Source organism: Salvelinus fontinalis, chromosome 4 (assembly GCF_029448725.1).
Source record: "Salvelinus fontinalis isolate EN_2023a chromosome 4, ASM2944872v1, whole genome shotgun sequence".
Lineage (NCBI taxonomy): Eukaryota > Metazoa > Chordata > Actinopteri > Salmoniformes > Salmonidae > Salvelinus > Salvelinus fontinalis.
Window position 1 is genome coordinate 68,751,715 of NC_074668.1, and position 27,039 is coordinate 68,778,753.

At 42.7% G+C, this 27,039-nt stretch overlaps 2 protein-coding genes across 10 annotated transcripts in view; one reads left to right on the forward strand and one right to left on the reverse strand.

The window, feature by feature from the left end:
• On the forward strand, positions 1 to 26,605 carry LOC129852713 (basic helix-loop-helix ARNT-like protein 1). Of its 5 annotated transcripts, XM_055918330.1 has the most exons (19): positions 1 to 105; positions 8,617 to 8,700; positions 12,375 to 12,443; positions 12,631 to 12,775; positions 13,135 to 13,155; positions 14,480 to 14,542; positions 14,708 to 14,865; positions 15,016 to 15,095; positions 15,203 to 15,295; positions 15,757 to 15,874; positions 16,414 to 16,563; positions 16,752 to 16,998; positions 22,126 to 22,232; positions 22,514 to 22,664; positions 23,088 to 23,164; positions 23,335 to 23,443; positions 23,610 to 23,703; positions 23,909 to 24,002; positions 24,104 to 26,605. In XM_055918330.1, exons 4-19 carry the CDS (start codon positions 12,639 to 12,641, stop codon positions 24,259 to 24,261), a joined length of 1,857 nt encoding a protein of 618 aa, XP_055774305.1. In that variant the 5' UTR covers positions 1 to 105; positions 8,617 to 8,700; positions 12,375 to 12,443; positions 12,631 to 12,638; the 3' UTR covers positions 24,262 to 26,605. The 5 variants fall into 5 exon arrangements, with proteins under 5 accessions (XP_055774305.1, XP_055774309.1, XP_055774307.1 ...); XM_055918334.1 differs by lacking the exon at positions 13,135 to 13,155; XM_055918332.1 differs by lacking the exons at positions 1 to 105; positions 8,617 to 8,700 and adding an exon at positions 8,723 to 8,876.
• The window catches only part of LOC129852719 (BTB/POZ domain-containing protein 10-like), a 14,555-nt gene continuing 13,265 nt past the window's right edge, over positions 25,750 to 27,039 (reverse strand). For all 5 annotated transcript variants that reach the window (XM_055918376.1, XM_055918377.1, XM_055918372.1 and 2 more), the window contains 2 exons: positions 26,446 to 26,556; positions 25,750 to 26,335 (listed from right to left, as the gene is read on the reverse strand). In XM_055918376.1, coding sequence (XP_055774351.1) covers positions 26,007 to 26,335; positions 26,446 to 26,556 — 440 coding nt within the window. In that variant the 3' untranslated portion in view covers positions 25,750 to 26,006. The remainder of the gene's footprint in view (positions 26,336 to 26,445; positions 26,557 to 27,039) is intronic.

Below are 27,039 nucleotides of genomic sequence, written 5' to 3' on the forward strand. Positions count from 1 at the left end.
TAGTGGTGCAACGATCATCACAGGAGGAAGAAAGTAGGTCAGTGTATTCCTCCTGCCTATTGTCGTTCCAATCCGCCTCAGTACACATGGGCTGCCTTTCCACACGTAAGTCACATACTTTGTTATATCTTATGCAAAATGACTATATCATGTTTCCTTTATTCAACATTGTGAATTTGGTATACTGTGTGCATTTCTTTACTCGTATTGTGGTTTCAATTGGCTGTCTAAAGCCATTCCCGAGGAGGTGCAGTCATCGGTTTACAGTGTAACTTTTAAAGGCACACAGTGTCATGTAATGCCGGGGAAAAATGCGATTTGTAGGTGTCTAACCTAATTTAAACATCTGGAATGACCGTATGTAATTTTATTTGATTGGGAGGCTATTTTTGTCTGTTTGTACATTGCGTGATTTGCCTGAACTTCCCTACCACGGCTCGGATTAAACGAGGTCATTGCTGTGTTGCATAAAACAACTAGTGACGGGCGGTTGATTACCTGTTACAATCATTTGCCTTTTATAGGCCTATATAGTCATCCTTTAATTAACAGCACTCAATGTTTCTCCTCTATATGAGCAATGCAAGGCGGGTGTTGGGCTGATATTGATACACTGTAATGAAAACATACTGCACTGGATTCTGTTCTGTTTCAGAATATATCAAATCAATGTGACAGTCACTGACAGATTTCTTGCCGTTTGTAACCTATTATGTTTCATTATTTACCGTCGTCATTATTTACCCGCCTTGCATTGCTCGACACATCCTAGTACAGAATAGTCTAATAACAGCCATGTATTTCTTCCAAGCTCCAATGTTAGTGAAAACAAATACTATTTTGTTATAATTTGAGCAAATCCCTCTGCTCATAAAAGTACACCATTAATTGCAGACTGCTGTAAAAAAACGGTAAAAAATCTATATATGGGAAAGTTATACGTTGGGCAAGCTATTTATAAAAAGAGTCTCAATATACTGTCTATTCCTGACTAATAAATGGATACAGTACACCATGTCCAGGGAATGCACATTCCAATGCTCACTTTTAGAAGGACATTACTCTTCATGCTATTCTTAAAATATGAAACAGCTATTCCTGAAAAAGTCAACAAGTGCATCAGTAATGTGACAGTAATAACATAGATAATGCTATATGTTTTTAATTTGACATAATATGCCATGAAGGTAAATAGAGGTCATTGGGGCCAGAGAAAATTAAATCGTGATTGCGTTGTCTTTACTAACTCCATGATGGACAGTAGTAGGCTATAAGACAGGTCTTGTTTTTGTTTTATACCATATTTACCGGTCAGTACTGCATATTAACACACGAAAGTGGATTCTATTTGCTACTTCATCAAATGTTGGTAATCATCCATTACTTTAGCAAGTTGCAACATGTGGGATTATGTGTGGCACTTGGTTGTTTCCACTGGAGCTGTGCAACTCGCAGTAGCTTTTATGTTGGGTACCCAAAATGACACACTCCTTGATTTTTCACTTCTATTCTGAAGTCTCTCAGTCTTTCTTTCTTCATGTTGCCCTCATCCCAATAGCCAATTTTAGGTTTCAAGGGAGGGATTGAACAGCAAACAAGGCATCATATTTGAACACACTCCTACAGTGTATATGACCATAACCTGACCATATCTGCCTGCCCTGCCAGTATGATGCTCCTCTCAGTGTTTCCACTGAGCTTTCTCTGAGCCTACAGTAGCTCTCAAAGAACATGCAAAGAAATTCAAGCTGCTTTTTGTCAGTCCGGAATATTGTTAAACATGCTTGAAGCCAACAGCAAATTTGCAGAAAGAGCAGGATATGCCGAGGGAGAAGAAAGGAGAAATCTGACCTTGAATTTCTATACAATGGAGTCTAAAGACCTTGTATGATGTGGATTACTTGAGGTCAAGGTTCCTCAACTGGTGGCCCGCAGGGGTTTTTATTTGGCCCCCCCAAGTTTTCTGAGCATAAAAACATTTCTCCTTTCTTCTCCCTCTGCATATCCTGCACTTTCTGCAAATTTGCTGTTGAGCCACCCTGCCTTGATGACAGCTTTGCACACTCTTGGCATTATCTCAACCGTCTTCATGAGATAGTCACCTGGAATGCATTCAATTAACAGGTGTGCATTTGTGAATTTGCACACCTGTGGAATTTGTGGAATTTCTTTCCTTCTTAATGCGTTTGTGCCAATCAGTTGTGTTGTGACAAGGTAGGGTTGGTATACAGAAGATAGCCCTATTTGGTAAAAGACCAAGTCCATATTATGGCAAGAACATCTCAAATAAGCAAAGAGAAATGACAGTCCATCATTACTTTAAGACATGAAGGTCAGTCAATCCGGAAAATTTCAAGAATATTGAAAGTTTCTTCAAGTGCAGTCGCAAAAACCATCAAGCTCTATGATGAAGCTGGCTCTCATGTGGACCGCCACAGGAAAAAGGAAGAACCAGAGTTACCTCTGCTGCAGAGGATAAGTTCATTAGTTAACTGCATCTCAGATTGCAGCCCAAATAAATGCTTCACAGAGTTCAAGTACCAGACACATCTCAACTTCAACTTTTCAGAACAAAATGGCCTTCAAGGTCAAATTGCTACAAAGAAACCACTACTAAAGGACACCAATACTAAAGGACACCAATAATAAGAAGAGACTTGCTTGGGCCAAATAGCCCTTACACACCTCCAGGCAGTGTAAGGGCTATTTGACCAAGAATGAGAGTGATGGAGTGCTGCATCAGATGACCTGGCCTCCACAATCACCCGTCCTCAACCCAATTGAGATGGTTTGGGATGAGTGCAGGAAAAGCAGCCAACAAGTGCTCACCATATGTATGAACTCCTTCAAGACTGTTGGAAAAGCATTCCTCATGAAGCTGGTTGAGAGAATGCAAAGAGTGTGCAAAGCCGTAATCAAGGCAAAGGGTGGCTACTTTGAAGAATCTAAATATAAAATATAATTTGATTTGTTTAGCACTTTTTTGGTTACTACAGTTGAAGTCGGAAGTTTACATACACTTAGGTTGGAGTCATTAAATTTGTTTTTTAACCACTCCACAAATTTCTTGTTTAAGTAACTATAGTTTTGGCAAGTCGGTTAGGGCATCTACTTTGTGCATGACACAGGTCATTTTTCCAACAATTGTTTACAGACAGATTCTTTCACTTGTAATTCACTGTATCATAATTCCTGTGGGTCAGAAGTTTACATACACTAAGTTGACTGTGCCTTTAAGCCTTTGAACAGCTTGGAAAATTCCAGAAAATTATGTCATGGCTTTAGAAGCTTCTGATTGACATCATTTTTTGTCAATTGGAGGTGTACCTGTGGATGTATTTCAAGGCCTATTTTCAAACTCAGTGTCTCTTTGCTTGACATCATGGGAAAATCAAAAGAAATCAGCCAAGACCTCAGAAATAGAATTGTAGACCTCCACAAGTCTGGTTCATCCTTGGGAGCAATTTCCAAATGCCTGAAGGTACCACGTTCATCTGTACAAACAATAGTACGCAAGTATAAACACCATGGGACCACTCAGCCGCCATACCGCTCAGGAAGGAGGCACGTTCTGTCTCCTAGAGATGAATGTACTTTGGTGCGAAAAGTGCAAATCAATCCCAGAACAACAGCAAAGGACCTTGTGAAGATGCTGGAGGAAACAGGTACAGAAGTATCCATATTCACAGTAAAACGAGACCTATATCGACAACCTGAATAGCCGCTCAGCAAGGAAGAAGCCACTGCTCCAAAACCGCCATAAAAAAAGCCAGACTACGGTTTGCAACTGCACATGGGGACAACGATCATACTTTTTGGAGAAATGTCCTCTGGTCTGATGAAACAAAAAGTGAACTATTTGGCCATAATGACCATCGTTATGTTTGGAGGAAAAAGGGGGATGCTTGCAAGCCGAAGAACACCATCCCAACCGTGAAGAACGGGGGTGGCAGCATCATGTTGTGGGGGTGCTTTGCACCAGGAGGGTCTGGTGCATTTCACAAAATAGATGGCATCATGAGGTAGGAAAATTGTGTGGATATATTGAAGCAACATCTCAAGACATCAGTATGGAAGTTAAAGCTTGGTTGCAAATAGGTCTTCCAAATGGGCAATTTTTATTTAACTAGGCAAGTCAGTTAAGAACAAATTCTTATTATCAATGATGGCCTAGGAACAGTGGGTTAACTGCCTTGTTCAGAGGCAGAACAACAGTTATTTACCTTGTCAGCTCGGGGATTCAATCTGGCATCCTTTCGGTTACTAGTCCAGTGCTCTAACCACTAGGCTACCTGCCGACCCCAAGTGTTCTTCCAAAGTTGTGGCAAAATGGCTTAAGGACAACAAAGTCAAGTTATTGGAGTGGCCATCACAAAGCCCTGACCTCAATCCTAAAGAATATTTGTGCGCAGAACTGAAAAAGTGTGTGCGAGCAAGGAGGCCTACAAACCTGACTAAGGTACACCGGCTTTGTCAGGAGGAATGGGCCAAAATTCACCCAACTTATTGTGGGAAGCTTGTGGAAGATAACCCGACATGTTTGACCCAAGTTAAACAATTTCCAGGCAATGCTATCAAATACTAATTGAGTGTATGTAAACTTCTTACCCACTGGGAATCTGATGAAAGAAAAAGATGCTGAAATAAATAATTCTCTACTATTATTCTGACATTTCACATTCTTAAAATAAAGTGGTGATCCTAACTGACCTAAGACAGGGAATTTTTACTCGGATTAAATGTCAGGAATTGTGAAAAACTGAGTTTAAATGTATTTGGCCAAGGTGTATGTACATGATTCCATATGTGTTATTTCATAGTTTTGATGTCTTCACTATTATTCTACAATGGAGAAAATAGTACAAATAAAGAAAAACCCTTGAATGAGTAAGTGTGTCCAAACCTTTGACTGGTACTGTATATATATATATATATATATATATACACTGCTCAAAAAAATAAAGGGAACACTTAAACAACACAATGTAACTCCAAGTCAATCACACTTCTGTGAAATCAAACTGTCCACTTAGGAAGCAACACTGATTGACAATACATTTCACATGCTGTTGTGCAAATGGAATATTGTTTAGGTGTTCCCTTTATTTTTTTGAGCAGTGTATATGTATAAGTGTATTTATTTATATATGTGTGTATTTATGAACTCAGCCCAAAAAGAAACGTCCTCTCACTGCCAACTGCGTTTATTTTCAGCAAGCTTAACATGTGTAAATATCTGTATGAACATAACACGGAACCCAAACCGCCATCGTACGCCATCATGCATAAATTTTGTTCCTCCACACCAAACGCGATCACGACACACAAGTAAAAATTTCAAAAGAAACTCTGAACCAATTATATTCATTTGGGGACAGGCATTAGCTAGTTAGCTTACACTTGCTAGCTAATTTGTCGTATTTAGCTAGCTTGCTGTTGCTAGCTACTTTGTCCTGGGATGTAAACATTGAGTTGTTATTTTACCTGAAATGCACAAGGTCCTCTACTCTGCCAATTAATCCACACATAAAACGGTCAACCGAATCGTTTCTAGTCATATCTCTTCCTTCCAGGCTTTTTCTTCTCTTGACTTTATATTGCGATTGGCAACTTTCATAAATTAGGTGCATTACCGCCACTGACCTCGTTCATCTTTCAGTTACCCACGTGGGTATAACCAATGAGGAGATGGCATGTGGGTACCTGCTTCTATAAACCAATGAGGAGATGGGAGAGGCAGGACTTGCAGCACGATCTGCGTCACAAATAGAACTGACTTCTCTTTTAGCCCTTGGTAATACAGACGCTCGTTGGCGCGCGCGAGCAGTGTGGGTGCAATAATTGAATAATATAGATTTCTACATTTATTTTGCAACGCTCGTGCACGTGACGCGAGCAGTGTAGTCAGCTTGTAACAAGATTCAACAACTGAGACATAAACTGAACAAGTTCCACAGACATGTGACTAACATTAATGAAATAATGTGTCCCTGATCAACGGGGGGGGGGGGGGGGGGGGGGGGGGTCAAAATCAAACGTAACAGTCAGTATTTGGTGTGGCCACCAGCTGCATTAAGTACTGCAGTGCATCTCCTCATAGACTGCACCAGATTTGCCAGTTATTGCTGTGAGATGTTACCCCACTATTCCACCAAGGTACCTGCAAGTTCTGGGAGAATTGGGGGAATTGCCCTAGCCCTCAACCTCCGAGGTCCCAGACGTGACATTCCTGTCTTGCAGGAAATCACGCACAGAACGAGCAGTATGGCTGGTGGCATTGTCATGCTGGAGGGTCATGTCAGGATGAGCCTGCAGGAAGGGTACCACATGAGGGAGGAAGATGTCTTCCCTGTAACGCACAGCATGGAGATTGCCTGCAATGACAACAAGCTCAGTCCGATGATGCTGTGACACACCGCCCCAGACCATGACGGAACCTCCACCTCCAAATCGATCCCGCTCTAGAGTACAGGCCTCGGTGTAATGCTCATTCCTTCTGTGATAAACGCAAATCCAACCATCTCCCCTGGTGAGACAAAACCGCGACTCGTCAGTGAAGAACACTTTTTGCCAGTTCTGTCTGGTCCAGCGACGGTGGGTTTGTGCCCATAGGGGACGTTGTTGCCGGTGATGTCTGGTGAGGACCTGCCTTACAACAGGCCTACAAGCCCTCAGTCCAGCCTCTCTCAGGCTATTGCGGACAGTCTGAGCACTGATGGAGGGATTGTGTGTTCCTGGTGTAACTCGGGCTGTTGTTGTTGCCATCCTGTACCTGTCCCGCAGGTGTTCGGATGTACCGATCCTGTGCAGGTGTTGTTACATGTGGTCTGCCACTGCGAGGACGATCAGCTGTCCTTCCTGTCTCCCTGTAGCGCTGTCTTAGGCGTCTCAGAGTACGGACAAAGCAATTTATTGCCCTGGCCACATCTGCAGTCCTCATGCCTCCTTGCAGCATGCCTAAGGCACATTCACGCAGATGAGCAGGGACCCTGGGCATCTTTCTTTCTGTGTTTTTCAGAGTCATTAGAAAGGCCTCTTTAGTGTCCTAAGTTTTCATAACTGTGACCTTAATTGCCTACCGTCTGTAAGCTGTTAGTGTCTTAACGGCCGTTCCACAGGTGCATGTTCATTAATTGTTTATGGTTCATTGAACAAGCATGGGAAACAGTGTTTAAACCCTACAATGAAGATCTGTGAAGTTATTTGGATTTTTACGAATTATCTTTGAAAGACAGGGTCCTGAAAAAGGGACGTTTCTTTTTTTGCTGAGTTTATATATATATATATTTTTGCAATATTCATTGCATGCTGTAAAACTACAAGGAAACCATCTCCAAGTGATTTGAATTTAGGAAATCTGTTCCCAAGAGAGACATGTGATCATATACAAATGTAAGCAGTTTGATATGATTATGTTTAAGTCAAATATTATATCTGTTTGGGCTACTTGCAGTGAGATTTGCATTCTACAAATTATTTGTAGCCTAATTATGCCCCCCGACCAGCCGCTCAAGAAAAAATCAGCCCGCGCTGAAACTATTTGATGATCCCTGCTTTAGGTGTTAGAGGAAGGTTCATGTCACTTCACCCACCTAACCCAATGATTTGAAGCAATAGGTTTTCTCAACCAATAATAGAGTAATAATACAGTAATAATAATTGACAAAGTCAAAGGATGACACAAGTGTAGAAGGCTAGGTAGAGCTATAGCTGCCACCTAAGCCAAGAGCTGACCGGTCATAAATGTAGTGTTTTGTTACAGTATCGTGAATGGTTGTCCAGCTGTCTCCTTTGCCCTTTCCCTGAGGCACGCACAATGCTCGTTAATCTCTGTTGCTGATTTTTTAGACCCAAAATGTTCTCATTCCCTTTGAGTTGCGCACGTGTTTTGTCCATTCTGCTGACATGCTTGATATTTCCCTCTGGAGGTGTTTATGAGAGTAGCTGAGTGCAGCTACAGGTGTAAACATTCCAAATCAAAAGAAGGCATTGCTGTTGTCCATATACTCCAATGATGATATGAGCAGGAAGGTTAAAAGTCGAAACAGAAAGTTGTTCTGTTTATGGTGCGGATAAGTGTGCATGTGTCTCACTGACCTATACATAAGGGGTGTGTGTGTGGAGCCATAAGAGCACATGCTAAAATGATTGAGAAGTGGTCTCTTTTGTATACATCTCCCCATAGAGCCATGATAGTCTGGGAAACATAAACATATGCCTAGCTGTTCTGTTGCTAATTACAGGAATCACATCAGTGACTGGGCTGTCTGTTGTCCATAGTATACTGTGTGGCATTCAAAATGTTGTACTTTGTGGATAACTACTGCAGTATGATTAGTCTTATAGGCCTGAGATTTAGCATGGCAGTGATTGCGATCCCATTGCTAATACTATCCTGTTGGGGCTAGGCATAGAGGAGAATCTGTAGCCATCTCTTCTGCTCACACTATCTCCAGATCACCTCCCATCTGTCGCCCATCTGAGCTTTCTAAACAAGCCACTTAATCAGAGCACCACTCGCTGTTACATCATAGGCCTAGATGAGTCGCCACTCCCAGCTGGCCAGTGTGTTTTACGCTGTGACCTGACCTCTTGTCCTATCTGATCCTTCTCCAGGTACTGTGCTGGTCGATGCATCTGTGAGAAAAAGCCCAGCTCTGACATAAGGAGGCCAGTCCACTTCCTGCACCACCCATCCAGGTATGTGGACGCACATGGTTCTGTGGGATTTCATAAAAATTGACAGCCGCTCTGAAATGAGTTCACGACCTTCGTTTGAAGTGAATCACCAATGACATTTGTGACGCACAGCTTCTTGCTGTTTCACTTCAAAATGGCCACATGAGCAGTTGGCGGGGAGAACAGTTAGGGATGAAGTAAGTTATGATCACAGTCAGTCAGTGATACATAAGCACAGTCATGCGTGAGGGTGGTTTTCTCACAGCTATCTGTGTTTCATCAATATTGTTTTCTTGCATCTTATTAACTTGAACTGGAGTCTTATTTCTGCTTTTTTTTAAAACATGTCTTCTAACCATCTATTCCACCAAAGCTTTAACATCCCCTGTCTATCTTTCTAGCCTGGCTCTTAGAATGCTCTGTTCTGAGTAAAGGAGCCTACTGAGAAACGGACAGCTTGACTTACATAGCGAACATAGGCCATGTCATTACAGGAGCCAAGCCTGAGCTTTCCAGGACGGCACACAACAGAAGGGAATTACAGATAGCCTTACAGCGCTATGATGATGCTGCTGAGTGCACAGGACACTCTGTTTCATCTGAACGTGACAGAACGATGAGATCCCGCCAGGGGAGTGGCGTAAATAGGAAGCCAACAGTGACATAGCATTAAGAACATTATGAAAGGGAGAAGTTCTTGCAGGGCAGACAGTATCATAGTGCTGCTAACCATGTGTATCCAGCTGTTCACCCTGTCCCTGTTCCTGCTTCCTGGTTCGGCTTCTTCCCTGCTTCTCCTCATCTGATCAAGGTTTTTGTTTCCGCACAGCTTAAATATAAACCTTTTTGACACTTAGATACCATAGAGGTCATGTGCATTAAAACATTAGAAATGATCAGAATCCACCTTAGGGATCTTCTAGTGTTGTAACATGGATGGTGTTGAGTGTTACTGAATATGTGAATGCCATGGGGATGGTAAAATGATACTAAAGAATTTTCATTAGACTGATGAGCAGTGGAGTGGTGGTGTGAGGAGAGGAGTGACCTGTATGCTATCAGTGGGTTATGTGTAGTGGAAAAGGTTCCCTAATTGGCAAGCATTTAAGAAGTTCCTGCACCAATGTATCCGGGAAACCAGAGATTTGTCACAACTAGCTAAGCTGACCTTAGAGCAGGTTTTCCTTTTTCTACTTTTTTAGTCAGTACGAGTGAGAGATTTTGTGTTTGAGTATACACTGAGCATACCAAACACTATGAACACCTTCCTAATATTGAGTTGCAACCCCCCCCCCCCCCCCCCCCCCCCCCCTTTCCCTCAGAACAGCCTCAGTTTGTTAGGGCATGGACTCTACAAGGTGTCGACAGCGTTCCACCGGGATGCTGGCCTGTGTTGACTCCATCTACTGGCAACTACTACCATACATTTTCTGTCTTGACCATTCACCCTCTGAATGGCACACATACACAATCCATGTCTCAATTGTCTCAAGGCTTAAAAATCATTCTTTAACCTGTCTCCTCCCCTTCATCTACACTGATTTGAAGTGGAATTAACAAGTGACAATCAATCATAGCTTTCACCTGGATTCACCTGGTAAGTTAATGTCATGGAAAGAGCAGGTGTTCTTAATGTTTTGTACACTCAGTGTAGGCGTTTTAGCCTTCCTTTGGCTTAGGTGACAAAATGAACATTTACAAAAAGGCTTATTCTCAGGAGTACTGTTTTGTTCAGCTTACAAAAAACATGTAAAAAAAACCCATTGATGATGAATGGTATAGCAAGTCCTCTTTGCCCGGTGGATCACATGGTCAGCTCGGATGTCTGTTGTGACATATACCAGAGGGAAGGGTCAGGTTGTAGTGTAGATGTCTATGGTGACGTTGACAATAACAAAGTTCCTTGCTGCAGGCAAGAAATTATGGGGTGTAATTATGGTTTGGTTCGATGTAATCAAACTCTGAAACTGTCACATCATACGGATAGGGAAAAAGAGCTGTGGAAAAATAGGTCAGTGGAGAATCTAATTACAATGAAAAGACTTTCAGGCACAGTGGAGCAGAGCATTAGTTCTGGTCTGATTACAGGAGCAGGACAAGCCACAGTGACCTGAGGTAGCTGTGCTTTTTAAGGTATTTTTGTGCAACCTGGTCTGAGAGCATTTCGTATTATTCTGTATGTAAATCCGAGACACTCCATTTAGTATGAAATGTTAAGTTTCGTATGGTATGTATTCATTTGTGGATGTCCATCACTCATTCGTAGGATATGTTACGAATTACATTTTTGTATTATATTTTACAAATTTGCGAAACGTACAATATGTTACAAATTTGCAAAACATACAATATGTTACGAATTTGCAAAACGCATGATATGTTACATATTCTAGCAAGGTGGCTAACTTTAGCTAGGCTAGGGGTTAGGGTTAAAGTTAGGGTTACGTTTAGGAGTTAGGTTAGGGTTAGGGGAAGGGTTAGCTAACATACTAACTAGTTGCAAAGTAGCTAAACAGTAGTAAGTAGTTGAAAATTAGCTAAAATTTACCATGATGACATTTGAACTCGCAGCCATTGGGTTGCTAGATGTTCACGTTATACTTTTGTTTTTACCTTAAGTAACCATCTGTCTTATGTATCCATACCAAACGTAACATATCATACTAATTTGAGTGTCCCGGATTACATTTACTGTAAACCTGAAAGTGCTAGTAGCATTGTTAATAGGTTATTTACAAAGCCTAGGAAACATGCAATCTGTGAGGGTAGGGGTAGGTGATATGACCAAAATATCATATCACAGTATTATTATATATATTTTTTACAATATGGCGGTATTTGATAGTATTTTATTGTTCTGAATAATAAAGGTTGAAAATAGGTTTTATAAGTAGTGGATGACCCTAGGATGGCAAAAAAATATATTTTAATTGGTTTAAATGGACTTTCTCATCTATCGAGGCAAATTGACGAGGATTACAATGTTTTGTCATTTGAGGACGTTGCGTGGGAAACTACCAGGAGCGCTAAGTGATGGGTGAGCAGAGGAGACTCATTTAATCTATCTAAGTGAGGTTAGGAAAAGGCCATATTAAATATTATAAAAGGCCATACTGGTTGGATTATATAAACAGTGATCAATGCAGATATGGGTTCTTTATGAAATGTGACCCCTCCTGACAATCTGTCTTTCTCTGTAACATTGGCATTGTTTTATCTGAATTAGCCTTTATATTAAGGACTAATCTCACTAAATTATGTCTCTGACTGACACATAGGTTTATGTAACATATGCTGCATTATGTTATGAACACTATTCCAAAGCATCCGTTTTCAGTAATCCAAGGTTTTCGTTGATAACAAAATAAATTATAATTCTATCATTCTTCTTGTTCATTTTAGCTGGAGGTCAAGTGAATGATGCTTCTCAAAGATACTCTTGATTGTTGCCTAAGGGAGAGAGAGAGGCTTGAGCCTCTGCTATAGCTTTCACCTTATGTAAGACCATAGAGATATCAATCGGTCCTCTTACATCCCCTTTACTGAATGGGCCATCTATGGTATACATCAGCACCACGTTCAGGTTATACGGCAGCTGCTCAGGTTCAGAGGGCTTTGTTATATGATGCTGCTGTGGTTTCCTCATGCCTTGTATATAAAGAGGATGTCTGACTCTTCACTGACTTGCCTTTCAGATCTGGGTCACTGCTGGAAAGAAACTGAGTGAGATGTTTTGAGGATAACCGGCCTTGTGAATATTTGTGGTGAGTGTCACACCATCTTTAAAACAACCACAGTTTATTTCACTTTTTGATAAATTGTCTTTGTCTAGGAATTGAGATGTGAATATCTTGTGTGCTTTCATAGAAGTCTCTTTCACGTCAACTGACCTTTTTGTTGTGTATTATGGAGCATAATAAGTGCTGAAATCAGTGTGTTTTCTCTCTATAGATGATCTAATGGCAGACCAAAGAATGGACATTTCCTCCACGATGAACGAGTTCATGTCTCCCGGCTCCACTGATCTAATCAGCTCGATCGGCACACCCGGCATGGACTACACACGCAAGAGAAAAAGCAGCACCACAGACTACCAGTAAGCCTGACTTCAAAACTGCTTATATACTTTGTCCTACTTGCCACCTGAAGATAGTACATGTGCCAATCATCTTTATTATATTAATGTCACGTTAGTTCTGGTTTAGTGAGATCACATTTTTCTGTTTGTCATTTATGCCATTTTCTGACAGATGTGTATGTTTGTATGGGAATATTTTCTTACTGTGTGTCAAAGGTGTGTCAAAGGTTTCCACTTAAAGTTGACAGGATAACTACCTACCTAGAAATTAACAACCAATTAGGAACAAAGGGTAGCATAACCTTAATTTAGATTAGATCAGAATAATCAGTATACTTAATTTGAATTGTAATATACAAACTTCCTTGCTTTCACAGAATTGATGGATTTTCTTTTGAGTAAGTATCAAATCAAATTATGAATGTTAAAGTACATTGTAGTAAAGGAGCCAATCCCGTATCTGATTAGTTGGCCCTGTGTGATTCTTGTTTGGTCAGGATTGGCCTCTTCTTTGATCAAACTATACAAACTGTTCTAGCGTTTACCCCTAGAAATAGAGGTTAGACACTAATGTATTCCTCATCCCTTAATTTAGGTCATTCAAAATGAATGCGCTATGGTGATCAGTACCCTGAGAGTGACTGGTCAGTTAGTATGTACAGTATGGATCGCTGTGAATATGGGAGAGCCAGTCATGCTATAGTGTAGATTTGAATAGCTAGAATTAGTATAAACATCAAAGCACAAAGGGGTGCTGCAGTAACAATCTTGAAGCACCAAGACTGTATTACAGTTGTGTTAAAAAATGTATTTGCTGGTATTTAGTTTGATCAGGCCTTCGTTTAATAGAGAGGGCACCCTGATTTGATGTATGGTGTATAATGGATGATGGATGATACATTATATTGTTGTCTCTAGCTCATTCACTAAAGGCACATATTTGTTTTTACCTCACTTAGTGAGACTTAAGACAACAACTCTGTGTGAATACCTTTGGGTCAATTTTGTAGATTATTTCATATTTGAAATAATCTATATTTGAGGCTATTGAATGCTATTATAGTATGGAGTTGACAAGTCTTGAAGTTGCACAGGATATGTGTCACCATTCTAGGGGTGGCAGGTAGCCTAGTGGTCAGAGTGTTGGGCCAGTAACCAAAAGGTTGATAGATCAAATCCCATAGCTGACACAGTACAAATCTGTTGTTTTGCCCCTGAACAAGGCAATTAACCCACTGTTCTTAGGCAGCCATTGTAAATAAGAATTTGTTCTTAACTGACTTGCCTGGTTCAATAAAAAATGTCATGGCTTAATTTCTTGTTTGTGAAAGGACAGTAAGGCTGAGTGGGATGACAGAGTAGGAGTTCAGCTGTGAACAATATCAGAGGCACAAGGTATTTCACCTGAATCTACACTAAGAAAGGTCTCAAAGAAACCAGGTTCCTAATTTTGTAGGAACATTTCTAATAACTATTCATATAGCTTCTACCAAAGATGGTAAGAAAATATTTGAATGGCTTGCATTAGTAATGTTGATGTTTCATGTCAAGTAAAAGCTCTCCATGTTTTTTTAATTATACAAATTTCAAACGACTTCTCACTTTAGTATTTTGCTTTATTCATAATTACATTGCATACTGTAACATCATTATTTAATATTTGTGGTAAAATAATTGTTTTACTATATTTCTTTGTACTAATGTTAATGCTTCTCCTCAAAGGGATAGCATGGACACAGACAATGATAGACTTGGTGATCATCAAGGCCGGATTAAAAATGCCAGGTAACCAAATGTTTCTATCTCCCGTAGGATGACATAAAAATCGATGGAATAAAAATCTTTGTGTTTATATTAGAGATTCGTCATGTTTCTGTAAATACGGGCAGACTATGGATGTGTCGATTTGTTTGTCTGTGTTAAACGCTCTTTGTATTGTTTGGATGGCAGGGAGGCCCACAGTCAGATTGAGAAGAGACGCAGGGACAAGATGAACAGCTTCATAGACGAGCTGGCCGCACTAGTGCCTACATGCAACGCTATGTCCCGGAAACTGGACAAACTAACAGTCCTGCGCATGGCTGTCCAGCACATGAAGACCTTAAGAGGTGAGGCGAGAAGGATTTGAATAGGACTGCTGCCAGAACAGTACAGTGATGACAACCACCACCATGCAGCTGATCAATAAAGTACATCAGAGAAATACAAATTACATATTGATTCATTTGTCTTACATATTAGATTTTTCTGACTCACAGGTGCCGCTAACCCCTACACTGAAGCTAACTACAAACCAGCCTTCCTGTCAGACGACGAACTGAAGCACTTAATACTGAGGGTGGGTGTCCTTACTTCCATCACTGTATGGTGTCCTCAGAGTGCGTTTCACGATAAGTATGCATGTGTGACTCAGTATTTCTCTCTCTCGTCTCTCCCTCTCCACAGGCATCTGATGGCTTTCTGTTTGTTGTTGGCTGTGATCGAGGGAAGATACTGTTTGTTTCGGAGTCAGTCTACAAAATCCTAAACTACAGCCAAGTATGTCCTCTCCAATATGTTGCAGTTTTTTCCCCCATTTAATGGTGGTACTGTAGTCATTTTTACCCTCATACGCTACCCTGATGACATGAATATAACATTTATTCATTACATTTGATGATTGTAGACCCCCTTTAACCTGGTATTACTTTACAGACATTTACATTTTAGAGACATTTACTTTACAGATGTTTACATTTTAGTCGTTTAGCAGACACTCTAATACAGAGTGATATACAGTTAGTGCATTCATCTTAAAATAAGTAGCTAAGACAACTACATCTCAGTCAGTACATTCTTCCACAATAAAGTAGCTATCAGCAAAGTTGGTGCTAGTCGGAAAAAGTCAAGTACAAGTGTTAGTTCACGAAAGGCAAGGGTGTTAGTTATTTTGTATTTTTTATGGGCCTCATTTATGTAACGTGGTCTTATCTTACGGCATTCTCTCCCTCTCTGTGCAGAATGACCTGATTGGCCAGAGCCTGTTTGATTACCTGCATCCTAAAGACATTGCCAAAGTCAAGGAGCAGCTGTCCTCGTCGGACACTGCGCCACGGGAGCGCCTCATCGATTCTAAAAGTAATGCACCCTGGCCTCTAGTTACCAGCCTTTCTCTAAGTGCCCGGGGGGTGGAGAACAAGGAAAGCAGGAACACTGTGTGTCTGAGAGTAGAAGAGCAGACTGTAATCATCAGCCTGCTGTCCCCTACATAGCTAGCACAGTGACACTCAATGTATCCCCCTGTACTGTGTGTTCCTCATTATTTAAATGTACGAAGCTAACTGTAGGGTAGTGCTATTTTTACATCAAGACATGCTGGGTTTAGGGGACATATAAACAGTCAAACCATTTATGTAAATTCAGCCAATTTAAATGTCAGTAGCTAAATGTAGGGTAATGCTATTTTTACATCAAGACACGCTGGGTTTAAGGTAAATATAAACAGTCAAACAATTTCTGTAAATTCAGCAATTTTTTTGTAATAGCAAAAAATGATGTATTGTAGCTTTATTTGCCAGAGTAGGACTTGATACAGTATATATTTATTAAGGATCATGGGTGATACTGTTCCTGTCGTTGCAGCATAGGTTAAATGCTATTTTGTGTCTTGTCCTCAGCTGGCCTTCCAGTAAAGACAGACATCACCCCCGGCCCATCCAGACTTTGCTCTGGAGCCAGGCGATCCTTCTTCTGCAGGATGAAGTGCAATCGGCCCCTCATTAAAATGGAGGACAAGGACTTTCCTTCCACCTGCTCCAAGAAGAAAGGTACTTTAGCTTCCTGTCTTTTTATTACATGACTTATTTAAGGGTGTTTTTTCATCTCCTGTGAATCATTTTAGTTGACATTTAAACCAGTTCATTTGGTTTCGTACCAATATACTACTTACTCATTGATGTCAGTGATAGCTCCAGAGTAGAGCTAGTTGATGATGATCCAACCACTGTATCCGCAGCTGACCGTAAGAGCTTCTGCACAATACACAGTACTGGCTACCTGAAGAGCTGGCCACCCACCAAGATGGGTCTAGATGATGACAATGAACCGGACAACGAGGGCTGCAACCTCAGTTGCCTGGTGGCCATTGGACAGCTGCATCCCCACATTGTCCCTCAGCCAATGAACAATGAGATCCGTGTCAAACCCACTGAGTATGTCTCACGCCATGCCATCGATGGGAAGTTTGTCTTTGTTGATCAGAGGTGAGAGATGTTTTATGGCATGCAAGCAGACATACAAACATGTAGCAAAGGATGTGCCAGTTGGCCCCTACACAGTGATGTCCTGACACCTGGCTGGACCTCGTGGGCAGTCCAGAGCCCGATTTACTGTAGAGTGACAGCTTATGTGCGAACAAGGTTTTTGTCAATGTCCAAATATAGCATCAGCAAAATGTTCCAGATGGAGGTGTAATGGAGGCCTAGAGGGCAGACAGGATTCAGTGTAGATATGTTGACAACAAATACTCCACTGCCCCCTGACAAAACCATCCCATAACCTCGCCACGTCACTAATACTGTTTGGTACCCTGGGAATTTCTAGATAATGTCACAGGGTGCAATGTGATTGTCATAGGGCTGGGCAAAATATCATATCACAATATTATTATTTTTTTAAACTGTATTTGACGGTATTTTATGTTTTTGAATAATAAAAGTTCTAAATATGTTTTCTGAGTAATAACCCTACGGTGGCAACGCATAAATTATAAGTGATTTCAAATGGGCTTTATCCCTTTATACTGTTCAATCCAAACAAAAGTGATTTTCAGCATTTTCATCCATTTCTGCTTTTCCTGCACTTATATTATCAATTCCACACTGTGCCACGCAGCATGATATTGGCAAAAAATATCGACGCCTAGCTAATTATTCTAATTCTATAGTTGGAATATAGTGGGAAGCACCTTGAATACATTGTTGTTTGACACGACAACAAATTAATAAGCCAGTGAGGAATTATCGATAGGGTGAGAACCAACGTTTTCATCACTGTTTCCAGGTGACTCTAATTAGGTGTTACATGACATGTTTTCATGCTAGCCAACATATTCTTTACCAGCCCACTGCTACTGTTCTAGATGACTGTTGGGAATATACTAGTAGACAAGGCAGTGGTTTTGGTTGGGCATTTGGAAAGCTTCCTGATTAGTGGTTTGAGTTGAAGGTTGGCTCTTCTGTGCTGATAGGGGATGGTTTCTACATGGTTTCTCCCAGATCCTGTTGTTGATCGAACCTTGGTAGAGAAAAGGAATGATTGGTCAGAAGTCAGAGATATAGGGAAACGGGTTCACAATTACATTGGTAGAAGTTTTTATGCATTTTTATCGCTTTTCACAGGTGGATCCAAGGACCCAGATAGTGGGCGCACAGGAGCAGGCATTTACGTTCCTGAAGTTGATGTGCAGATATGTGGAAGACTAAACTGTCAGTATACTCAGTTGAACAGTTGGGATAGTAGTTACCCTCCAGTGGGTGGAGGACGTACAACCTGTCAGAATTATAGTATGCTCAGACTTCCTGTCTGTATATCATCTGGCAAATGTAATAGGAGTGACCTACTATTGGAGGTATTAATGTTATTATGGAGAATTGAGAGACTGGTTGTAGTAGTTCAATTCCGGTGTGGAAGGGAATGAAATTGTAGACCAGTTAGCCAAAAGAGTTGAAGAGAGGGAAAGATTAGAAGTATAAGGCCATTGAGGTTGGACGGGGTTTGGAAGGGATTTTGGGGATGGGGGAGGGTCTATTAGAATTTAGTAGGGCTCTTTTTTATTTTCTCAGAAGTACTGAGTTAGGTAGGAGGATTTAGAAATGTGGAGCTCATGTTGTAAACCGTGATTGACCACACACTCCAGCATAGTAGTGGCGGCATGCACCTTTAACGTTTGTTTGCGGACCGCTATTATATCATAGAAGCCAATATATTCATACTTTGCCTATTCCTCTCTGATAAGATACCGTTGCACAACATGCTTTTCTTGGCTTACACCGGCACAAGTACCAGGCAGTGTTAGGTAACTAGATACGTTTGCTCTGACTCTTAGTACATTTAGCTAGCTAGCCAGCTAACTAGCGATAAGCGTCTAACACACATTATTTTAGCAACACCTTGCTAAGAAAAGACCAACTAGCAGACAGTAAGATACACAAACGAATAGAGTAATTATAGAACGCTTGTGGAAAGTAGCATGTCACCAACATTGTTGCATCCATCTGACCATGCGGAGTGAACGGCAAGAAAGTGCTTGTGACTCTATGGTCGAGCAACTGCTCTCTTGATTGACGGGGCAGGGATTGGTATAGTTAGCGGCATGCAACACGAGTCAAGAAGCAAACGGAGTCAACTATAAAAACAGACATTAACGTTACACCCGCCAGAGTTGCGTAATACATTTAACAAACCAAACATTGAAGTACCGTTATAGAAGTTAAAGTAAAAACTGAAACCGGTCCGTGCATCAATGCCGGTATATAATCAAATACGGTATACCGCCCAGCCCTGGATTGTCATGGCATTGATTATGATCAAACATGCAAAGCAGGAGGGAGAATATAATTTTATTTGCATACAATAAAAAAAGATGTGGTCTAGACTTATCTTAAAAATGTTCTAAATACCACTGGCCTGCATTGATAGTCAGGACTTGTGCTTACATTTACATTACATTTAAGTCATTTAGCAGACGCTCTTATCCAGAGCGACTTACAAATTGGTGCATTCACCTTATGATATCCAGTGGAACAACCACTTTACAATAGTGCATCTAACTCTTTTAAGGGGGGGGGGGGGGTTAGAAGGATTACTTTATCCTATCCTAGGTATTCCTTAAAGAGGTGGGGTTTCAGGTGTCTCCGGAAGGTGGTGATTGACTCCGCTGACCTGGCGTCGTAAGGGAGTTTGTTCCACCATTGGGGTGCCAGAGCAGCGAACAGTTTTGACTGGGCTGAGCGGGAACTGTACTTCCTCAGAGGTAGGGAGGCGAGCAGGCCAGAGGTGGATGAACGCAGTGCCCTTGTTTGGGTGTAGGGCCTGATCAGAGCCTGAAGGTACGGAGGTGCCGTTCCCCTCACAGCTCCGTAGGCAAGCACCATGGTCTTGTAGCGGATGCGAGCTTCAACTGGAAGCCAGTGGAGAGAGCGGAGGAGCGGGGTGACGTGAGAGAACTTGGGAAAGTTGAACACCAGACGGGCTGCGGCATTCTGGATGAGTTGTAGGGGTTTAATGGCACAGGCAGGGAGCCCAGCCAACAGCGAGTTGCAGTAATCCAGACGGGAGATGACAAGTGCCTGGATTAAGACCTGCGCCGCTTCCTGCGTGAGGCAGGGTCGTACTCTGCGAATGTTGTAGAGCATGAACCTACAGGAACGGGTCACCGCCTTGATGTTAGTTGAGAACGACAGGGTGTTGTCCAGGATCACGCCGAGGTTCTTAGCACTCTGGGAGGAGGACACAATGGAGTTGTCAACCGTGATGGCGAGATCATGAAACGGGCAGTCCTTCCCCGGGAGGAAGAGCAGCTCCGTCTTGCCGAGGTTCAGCTTGAGGTGGTGATCCGTCATCCACACTGATATGTCTGCCAGACATGCAGAGATGCGATTCACCACCTGGTTATCAGAGGGGGGAAAGGAGAAGATTAATTGTGTGTCGTCTGCATAGCAATGATAGGAGAGACCATGTGAGGATATGACAGAGCCAAGTGACTTGGTGTATAGCGAGAATAGGAGAGGGCCTAGAACAGAGCCCTGGGGGACACCAGTGGTGAGAGCACGTGGTGCGGAGACAGATTCTCGCCACGCCACCTGGTAGGAGCGACCTGTCAGGTAGGACGCAATCCAAGCGTGGGCCGCGCCGGAGATGCCCAGCTCGGAGAGGGTGGAGAGGAGGATCTGATGGTTCACAGTATCAAAGGCAGCCGATAGGTCTAGAAGGATGAGAGCAGAGGAGAGAGAGTTAGCTTTAGCAGTGCGGAGCGCCTCCGTGACACAGAGAAGAGCAGTCTCAGTTGAATGACTAGTCTTGAAACCTGACTGATTTGGATCAAGAAGGTCATTCTGAGAGAGATAGCAGGAGAGCTGGCCAAGGACGGCACGTTCAAGAGTTTTGGAGAGAAAAGAAAGAAGGGATACTGGTCTGTAGTTGTTGACATCGGAGGGATCGAGTGTAGGTTTTTTCAGAAGGGGTGCAACTCTCGCTCTCTTGAAGACGGAAGGGACGTAGCCAGCGGTCAGGGATGAGTTGATGAGCGAGGTGAGGTAAGGGAGAAGGTCTCCGGAAATGGTCTGGAGAAGAGAGGAGGGGATAGGGTCAAGCGGGCAGGTTGTTGGGCGGCCGGCCGTCACAAGACGCGAGATTTCATCTGGAGAGAGAGGGGAGAAAGAGGTCAGAGCACAGGGTAGGGCAGTGTGAGCAGAACCAGCGGTGTCGTTTGACTTAGCAAACGAGGATCGGATGTCGTCGACCTTCTTTTCAAAATGGTTGACGAAGTCATCAGCAGAGAGGGAGGAGGGGGGAGGAGGGGGAGGAGGATTCAGGAGGGAGGAGAAGGTGGCAAAGAGCTTCCTAGGGTTAGAGGCAGATGCTTGGAATTTAGAGTGGTAGAAATTGGCTTTAGCAGCAGAGACAGAAGAGGAGAATGTAGAGAGGAGGGAGTGAAAGGATGCCAGGTCCGCAGGGAGGCGAGTTTTCCTCCATTTCCGCTCGGCTGCCCGGAGCCCTGTTCTGTGAGCTCGCAATGAGTCGTCGAGCCACGGAGCAGGAGGGGAGGACCGAGCCGGCCTGGAGGATAGGGGACATAGAGAGTCAAAGGATGCAGAAAGGGAGGAGAGGAGGGTTGAGGAGGCAGAATCAGGAGATAGGTTGGAGAAGGTTTGAGCAGAGGGAAGAGATGATAGGATGGAAGAAGAGAGAGTAGCGGGGGAGAGAGAGCGAAGGTTGGGACGGCGCGATACCATCCGAGTAGGGGCAGTGTGGGAAGTGTTGGATGAGAGCGAGAGGGAAAAGGATACAAGGTAGTGGTCGGAGACTTGGAGGGGAGTTGCAATGAGATTAGTGGAAGAACAGCATCTAGTAAAGATGAGGTCAAGCGTATTGCCTGCCTTGTGAGTAGGGGGGGAAGGTGAGAGGGTGAGGTCAAAAGAGGAGAGGAGTGGAAAGAAGGAGGCAGAGAGGAATGAGTCAAAGGTAGACGTGGGGAGGTTAAAGTCACCCAGAACTGTGAGAGGTGAGCCATCCTCAGGAAAGGAACTTATCAGGGCGTCAAGCTCATTGATGAACTCTCCAAGGGATCCTGGATTAATAATTAACTGCTTAATAATTCTCTTTTGTAGGGCCACTGCCATTTTGGCTTATCTACCCCAAGAGTTGCTGGGTACATCGTTTTATGAATACTTTCATCAAGATGACATAGGACACCTTGCGGAATGTCATAGACAAGGTATGTATCAGATTGAACAAGGATACCAATATAACACCAAAGAGCAAAGTTTTAGACTCAGCGATACATCCCTGAGTCTCAGGCCTTACATGAATCATTGTGTAATGTCTGGTAATTTTGTCATATAAAATGAATTGCGCTAAGCATGTCACATAGCGAGTAGACTGTGATATGAATTAATATAGAACCTGGCAGGCTACCATTTGGCACGTCACAGAGGCCAAATGTGCAGATATCATGCCTTATGTAGCTCACCCCCTGGCTGCCACCTCTGTTTTTAGTGCTCCAGATGAGGGAGAAGATCAATACAAACTGCTACAAGTTCAAAATAAAAGACGGCTCCTTTATCACACTGAGAAGTCGCTGGTTCAGTTTTATGAACCCTTGGACCAAAGAGGTGGAGTACATTGTCTCCACCAACACTGTTGTCTGGTAAGTAGCTACACACATCTGTTTCTGCTAGGACTTTCTTCCATAGTCCTCATTTAACTAGTCAATGCATAATATTACACTGTATTCATTGTATTAGGGTCATATCCTAATAAAGTCGGATAATGAATAATACGATTTCAAACAGCTGATTACATTTGCAATGCCTACTGCGTCAAAGTTGTTTTATCACCACCACTATTGTTTCAACATGAAATCAATGTCCAACTCATATAGCTATCTGGCTTGCATCAGAAAACAAAGCATGTATTATTGGAACTCTTGCATATTTATTACTGTGTCTTTCTAGAGCTGTTGGGCTATCTATGCAATAGATGTTAATAAGCTGCCCAATGAGGTGTGAAGTCACGAGCATGCTCAGTGATGACGCTCACTCTCTTTTCTCTCTCCCTTTCTCTGTCTCAGTGTGCCTGAAGGATCTGATGGCATCTATCCTCAGCTCGCCGCCTCCCCCCAGAGCATGGATAGTGTACTCACAGACGGTAAGCCTGCCCTCCTGCTGTGCTCTCACACAGCAGTTCACCCGCTTGGATGAAGTGTGACTGTACTTTGATGAGTTGACATAAAAATAATTGTGCCTGGCATGACTGTGACTAAGTAATAGTTTGGTTTTTCCAAAATGTGACTGACCTTTTGCGTTTATTGGTTGCAGGAACTGGCAAGCGGGCCCTTCAGACCGTGCCTGGCATCCCCGGCGGCACAAGGGCAGGGGCGGGAAAGATCGGCCGGATAATCGCAGAAGGGGTGATGGAGATCCAGAGGTGAGAGGAACCATGTGGATTGTGTTATGATTGTCTTGTCAAACATAAATTGGCATGTCTGTATGGTCATCGACCCCCAGTGCATATTGGAAATGTCTGTGTGTCACTGAAACTGTATGGGGCTGTGTCCTGCTGTTTTTACCCTGTGTTTTCTGTACTCTTCCAGGATAAGAGGCTCCTCGCCCTCCAGCTCTGGCTCCAGTCCTCATAACTTCACCAGCACTCCACCCCCAGACATGTCGTCCCCAGGGGGAAAGAAGGTAAGAGATCCCACCTGTCCTTCCATATTCTCCTCCACTTCAACCCTTCCCAACTGGGAGGAAGTCTGCTATTCACTCCACTGCTCATCCATGTGAAGTCAGTAATGAGCACATCTGGTGGATATTTTTAGTGTCTGTTGGTGGCTCATTATTCAGGATGCAATGGTGATTCCTGAATGTCAATTCTGTCTTGATTCTCTCACAGATACAGAACAGTGGAACTCCAGAACATCCCTCAGCAGGGCTGATACCGGGACCAGACTCCGTAGGCTATCCATACTCCAACAACTCCAATCTAAGTATGCATTTTTCCCCGCTCTGAAATCTAATCTTGATTACAGTTAATGAAACTATCCACATAAAATGTTAAATATTTAACCCTTGTCCTTACCCTGTTTAGGCGATAACTCTCACATTGGCATTGACATCATGGATGAGCCAGGCTCCAGCAGCCCGAGTAATGACGAGGCAGCCATGGCTGTGATCATGAGCCTTCTGGAGGCAGACGCAGGGTTGGGAGGCCCAGTGGACTTCAGTGACCTGCCCTGGCCACTGTGAGGACTGTCAGGCTTAGGCAAGGCCACCTAAATGGGCTGAACATGGTGAAGTAAGGGCTGAGTGTTACAGTATTCACATTGTGTCCGTTTGTGACCAGTACCAGAGAGCCATATCAACAGGGCTAATGCAGCTGTAGCCTCACAGTAAGGCTGAATGCAGGCGGGCCCTGAAAAGGAAGGAATACTAGGCCTGGGATCAGCCATGATGTACAGTCCACCTCAGTGCGGTTTGGGAAAAGTGAAACTGCCTCATTACCCCTGTAGTATTATTGTACCAGTTATCCGGGTTTTTCTATGTCCATTCATCCTCACAGGCATTGAACCCAGTTCTTTTATAATGGCATTGGGTTTTTTGTAGTGTTTTTACACTACAAAAAACATGTCAATATTTCTTAAGAAAATTGTATCATACATGTTTATTCTAATTTTCTCAAAATATGTATATGTAAAAGTGTATTGTATCAGTAGTGAATTATTTTTAAAAGAAAACTTCCTCTATTGCTTATTTACATTTTCGAAAATACAAAACAGGGCGGTCTGTATCAAGTTACCATCCAGTGGCATACAGTATCACTGCTAAATCAGCTGTAGGGATTTTACATTGTTGCTACAATGCGGAAATCCAAGGTACTTTGCTACAATATGTTGAGTGTGGGAATAGTGAGTAATCCGTTTGCTTGCCAACAATAGATGAAATGTGACAAAAATCAAAGACTAGTTCCTGTGCCAGAGTTGATAGGAGACTGGTTGGTATTGTCCACACTACTTGTGATGTTTGCATATTATGGGGGCACACCATTTCTCATCACCCACTCACCTTCCTGGACCACCTCACTGCCAGTGGCGTCCACCCACACACAGGATGTGCTTTACTACTGACCCCCGGGAAATATTGTTGTTCCCTAGCAACAGGTAGACTATCCAAATGACCCATAAAAGGAAGACGTTCCTCCTGATCTGAAATCAGGTCAACTCAAACCACAATTGCTGGCTAGGTATTCCACATGTATTAGGCTACTTTCAGTTTGAAAGTGTAGGTGCTCTATGTAGAGGAATAAGAAGGTGAAAGTAACCTCTTTCAACTCAAGTGCTATTAATGGAAAATAAGCACAATGATAGGAATAAAAACACTATACATTGTAGTGATTTTAATGTCTTTATGTCATGCTGAATATCCAGGGAGCACAGAATCTCATTACCAATCCTATGATGTCAACCAACCATTACATGATTCAAAGTATATCTGAGGGGAATTCAACAGTAATTTCCACTGAATGGTGATGAAATCAGAGGCTTATCTCCATGGCCAGGCATCACGCTTTGCACCTGTTCCCCAAACAGTTACAGTATTCACTAGTCTTGCCATCCAGGAAGTATGCCTAGAACTGCACGTGAAATAAAACTCAGGGGGAGAACACAGTAACACGTCACAGTGCACAGCCCGATAACCATTGTAAATAATATATTAATAATAATAACTACAAAATAATTGGGTTTGCTAAATTTATTTCAAACAATTAACAGAAGAAAAAAAAATTCCTTTGGTCAAGTATTTTTTTTTTAAAGAAATAAGAGAAATATGCCCTTTTGCCAGTCTAGTCCCTTATAGGGTTTTTACAGTCGACCAGGTCCTTGAGGCTCTAAGGCTGTGGAGGAGGTGCCAAGGCAATATGGTTATGATCCCCCTCTATATTGATCCCCCTCTCGCTCCATGCTGCAGTACGCTGGGGAGGGAGGGGGCAGTCCTCAGACTGCGGGAGAGGGGGCGTCTGGGTCACCAGCATCGTTGTTGTAGCTGTACTGGGGTTCGCTGGGGGGCTGGTTGGGGAGGATGTCCAGCTCGTCCACCTGAGGGCCAGGGTGCATGTTGACCAGCTGGTCCTGGGGGATATCTGCAGCAGCTGCAGCCAGGTTAGTGATGGACTTGCTTTTGACACACTGGAAGTCAACATGGCGGCTCTTGCCCTCCTCCTTCTCCCAGGACATGCGGATGAAGGGCCTCTGTACGTAGTTGTAGATGACCTCAGGACGGCCACCAGGACGCTTCTTCACCTTCTCTTTATACGTGGGGTAACCTACCAATACATGGTGCAGACAACAGAGCCAGTGAGTTCACAATGCTGAATCAAAATCTTAAATTTTTGCTCTGAACCCCAGCAAATACATGATAAAACCATCATCTTACCTTCAATGCCTAATCTTATTTTCTTCAGTCCTCTCTCCTTTAAAACTGATTTGGCAACATCTCGATTTTCTATATATTTGAAGAACCGGTATAGTTTTGTGCTGTATATTACTGCAGAGAGAAAATAAAATGTTATGAAACAGCAACTCATTATCAACAACTTTTTTTAAGCAGTGTCAATTAAGTTTGTCCCTTTAGGTAAGTAAACAACAGTTTAATCCACAGCAGGGATTATTAATTAGAAGGATCACATTTTTGGTATCTTATTAGGATCCCTATTAGCTCTTGCGAAAGCCGAAACTCTTCCTGAGGTCCACACAGAACATGAAACATGAAATAATACAGAACATTAATAGACAAGAAAAAGCTCAAGGACAGAACTACAAACATTTAAAAACGTCACACATTATGTACACACAAAATATCTAGGTCAGGTCTAAGGCACTGCATCGCAGTGCTAGCTGTGCCACCAGAGACTCTGGGTTCGAGCCCAGGCTCTGTCGCAGCCGGCCGCGACCGGGAGGTCCATGGGGCGACGCACAATTGGCCTAGCGTCGTCCGGGTTAGCCGGTAGGGATATCCTCGTCTCATAGC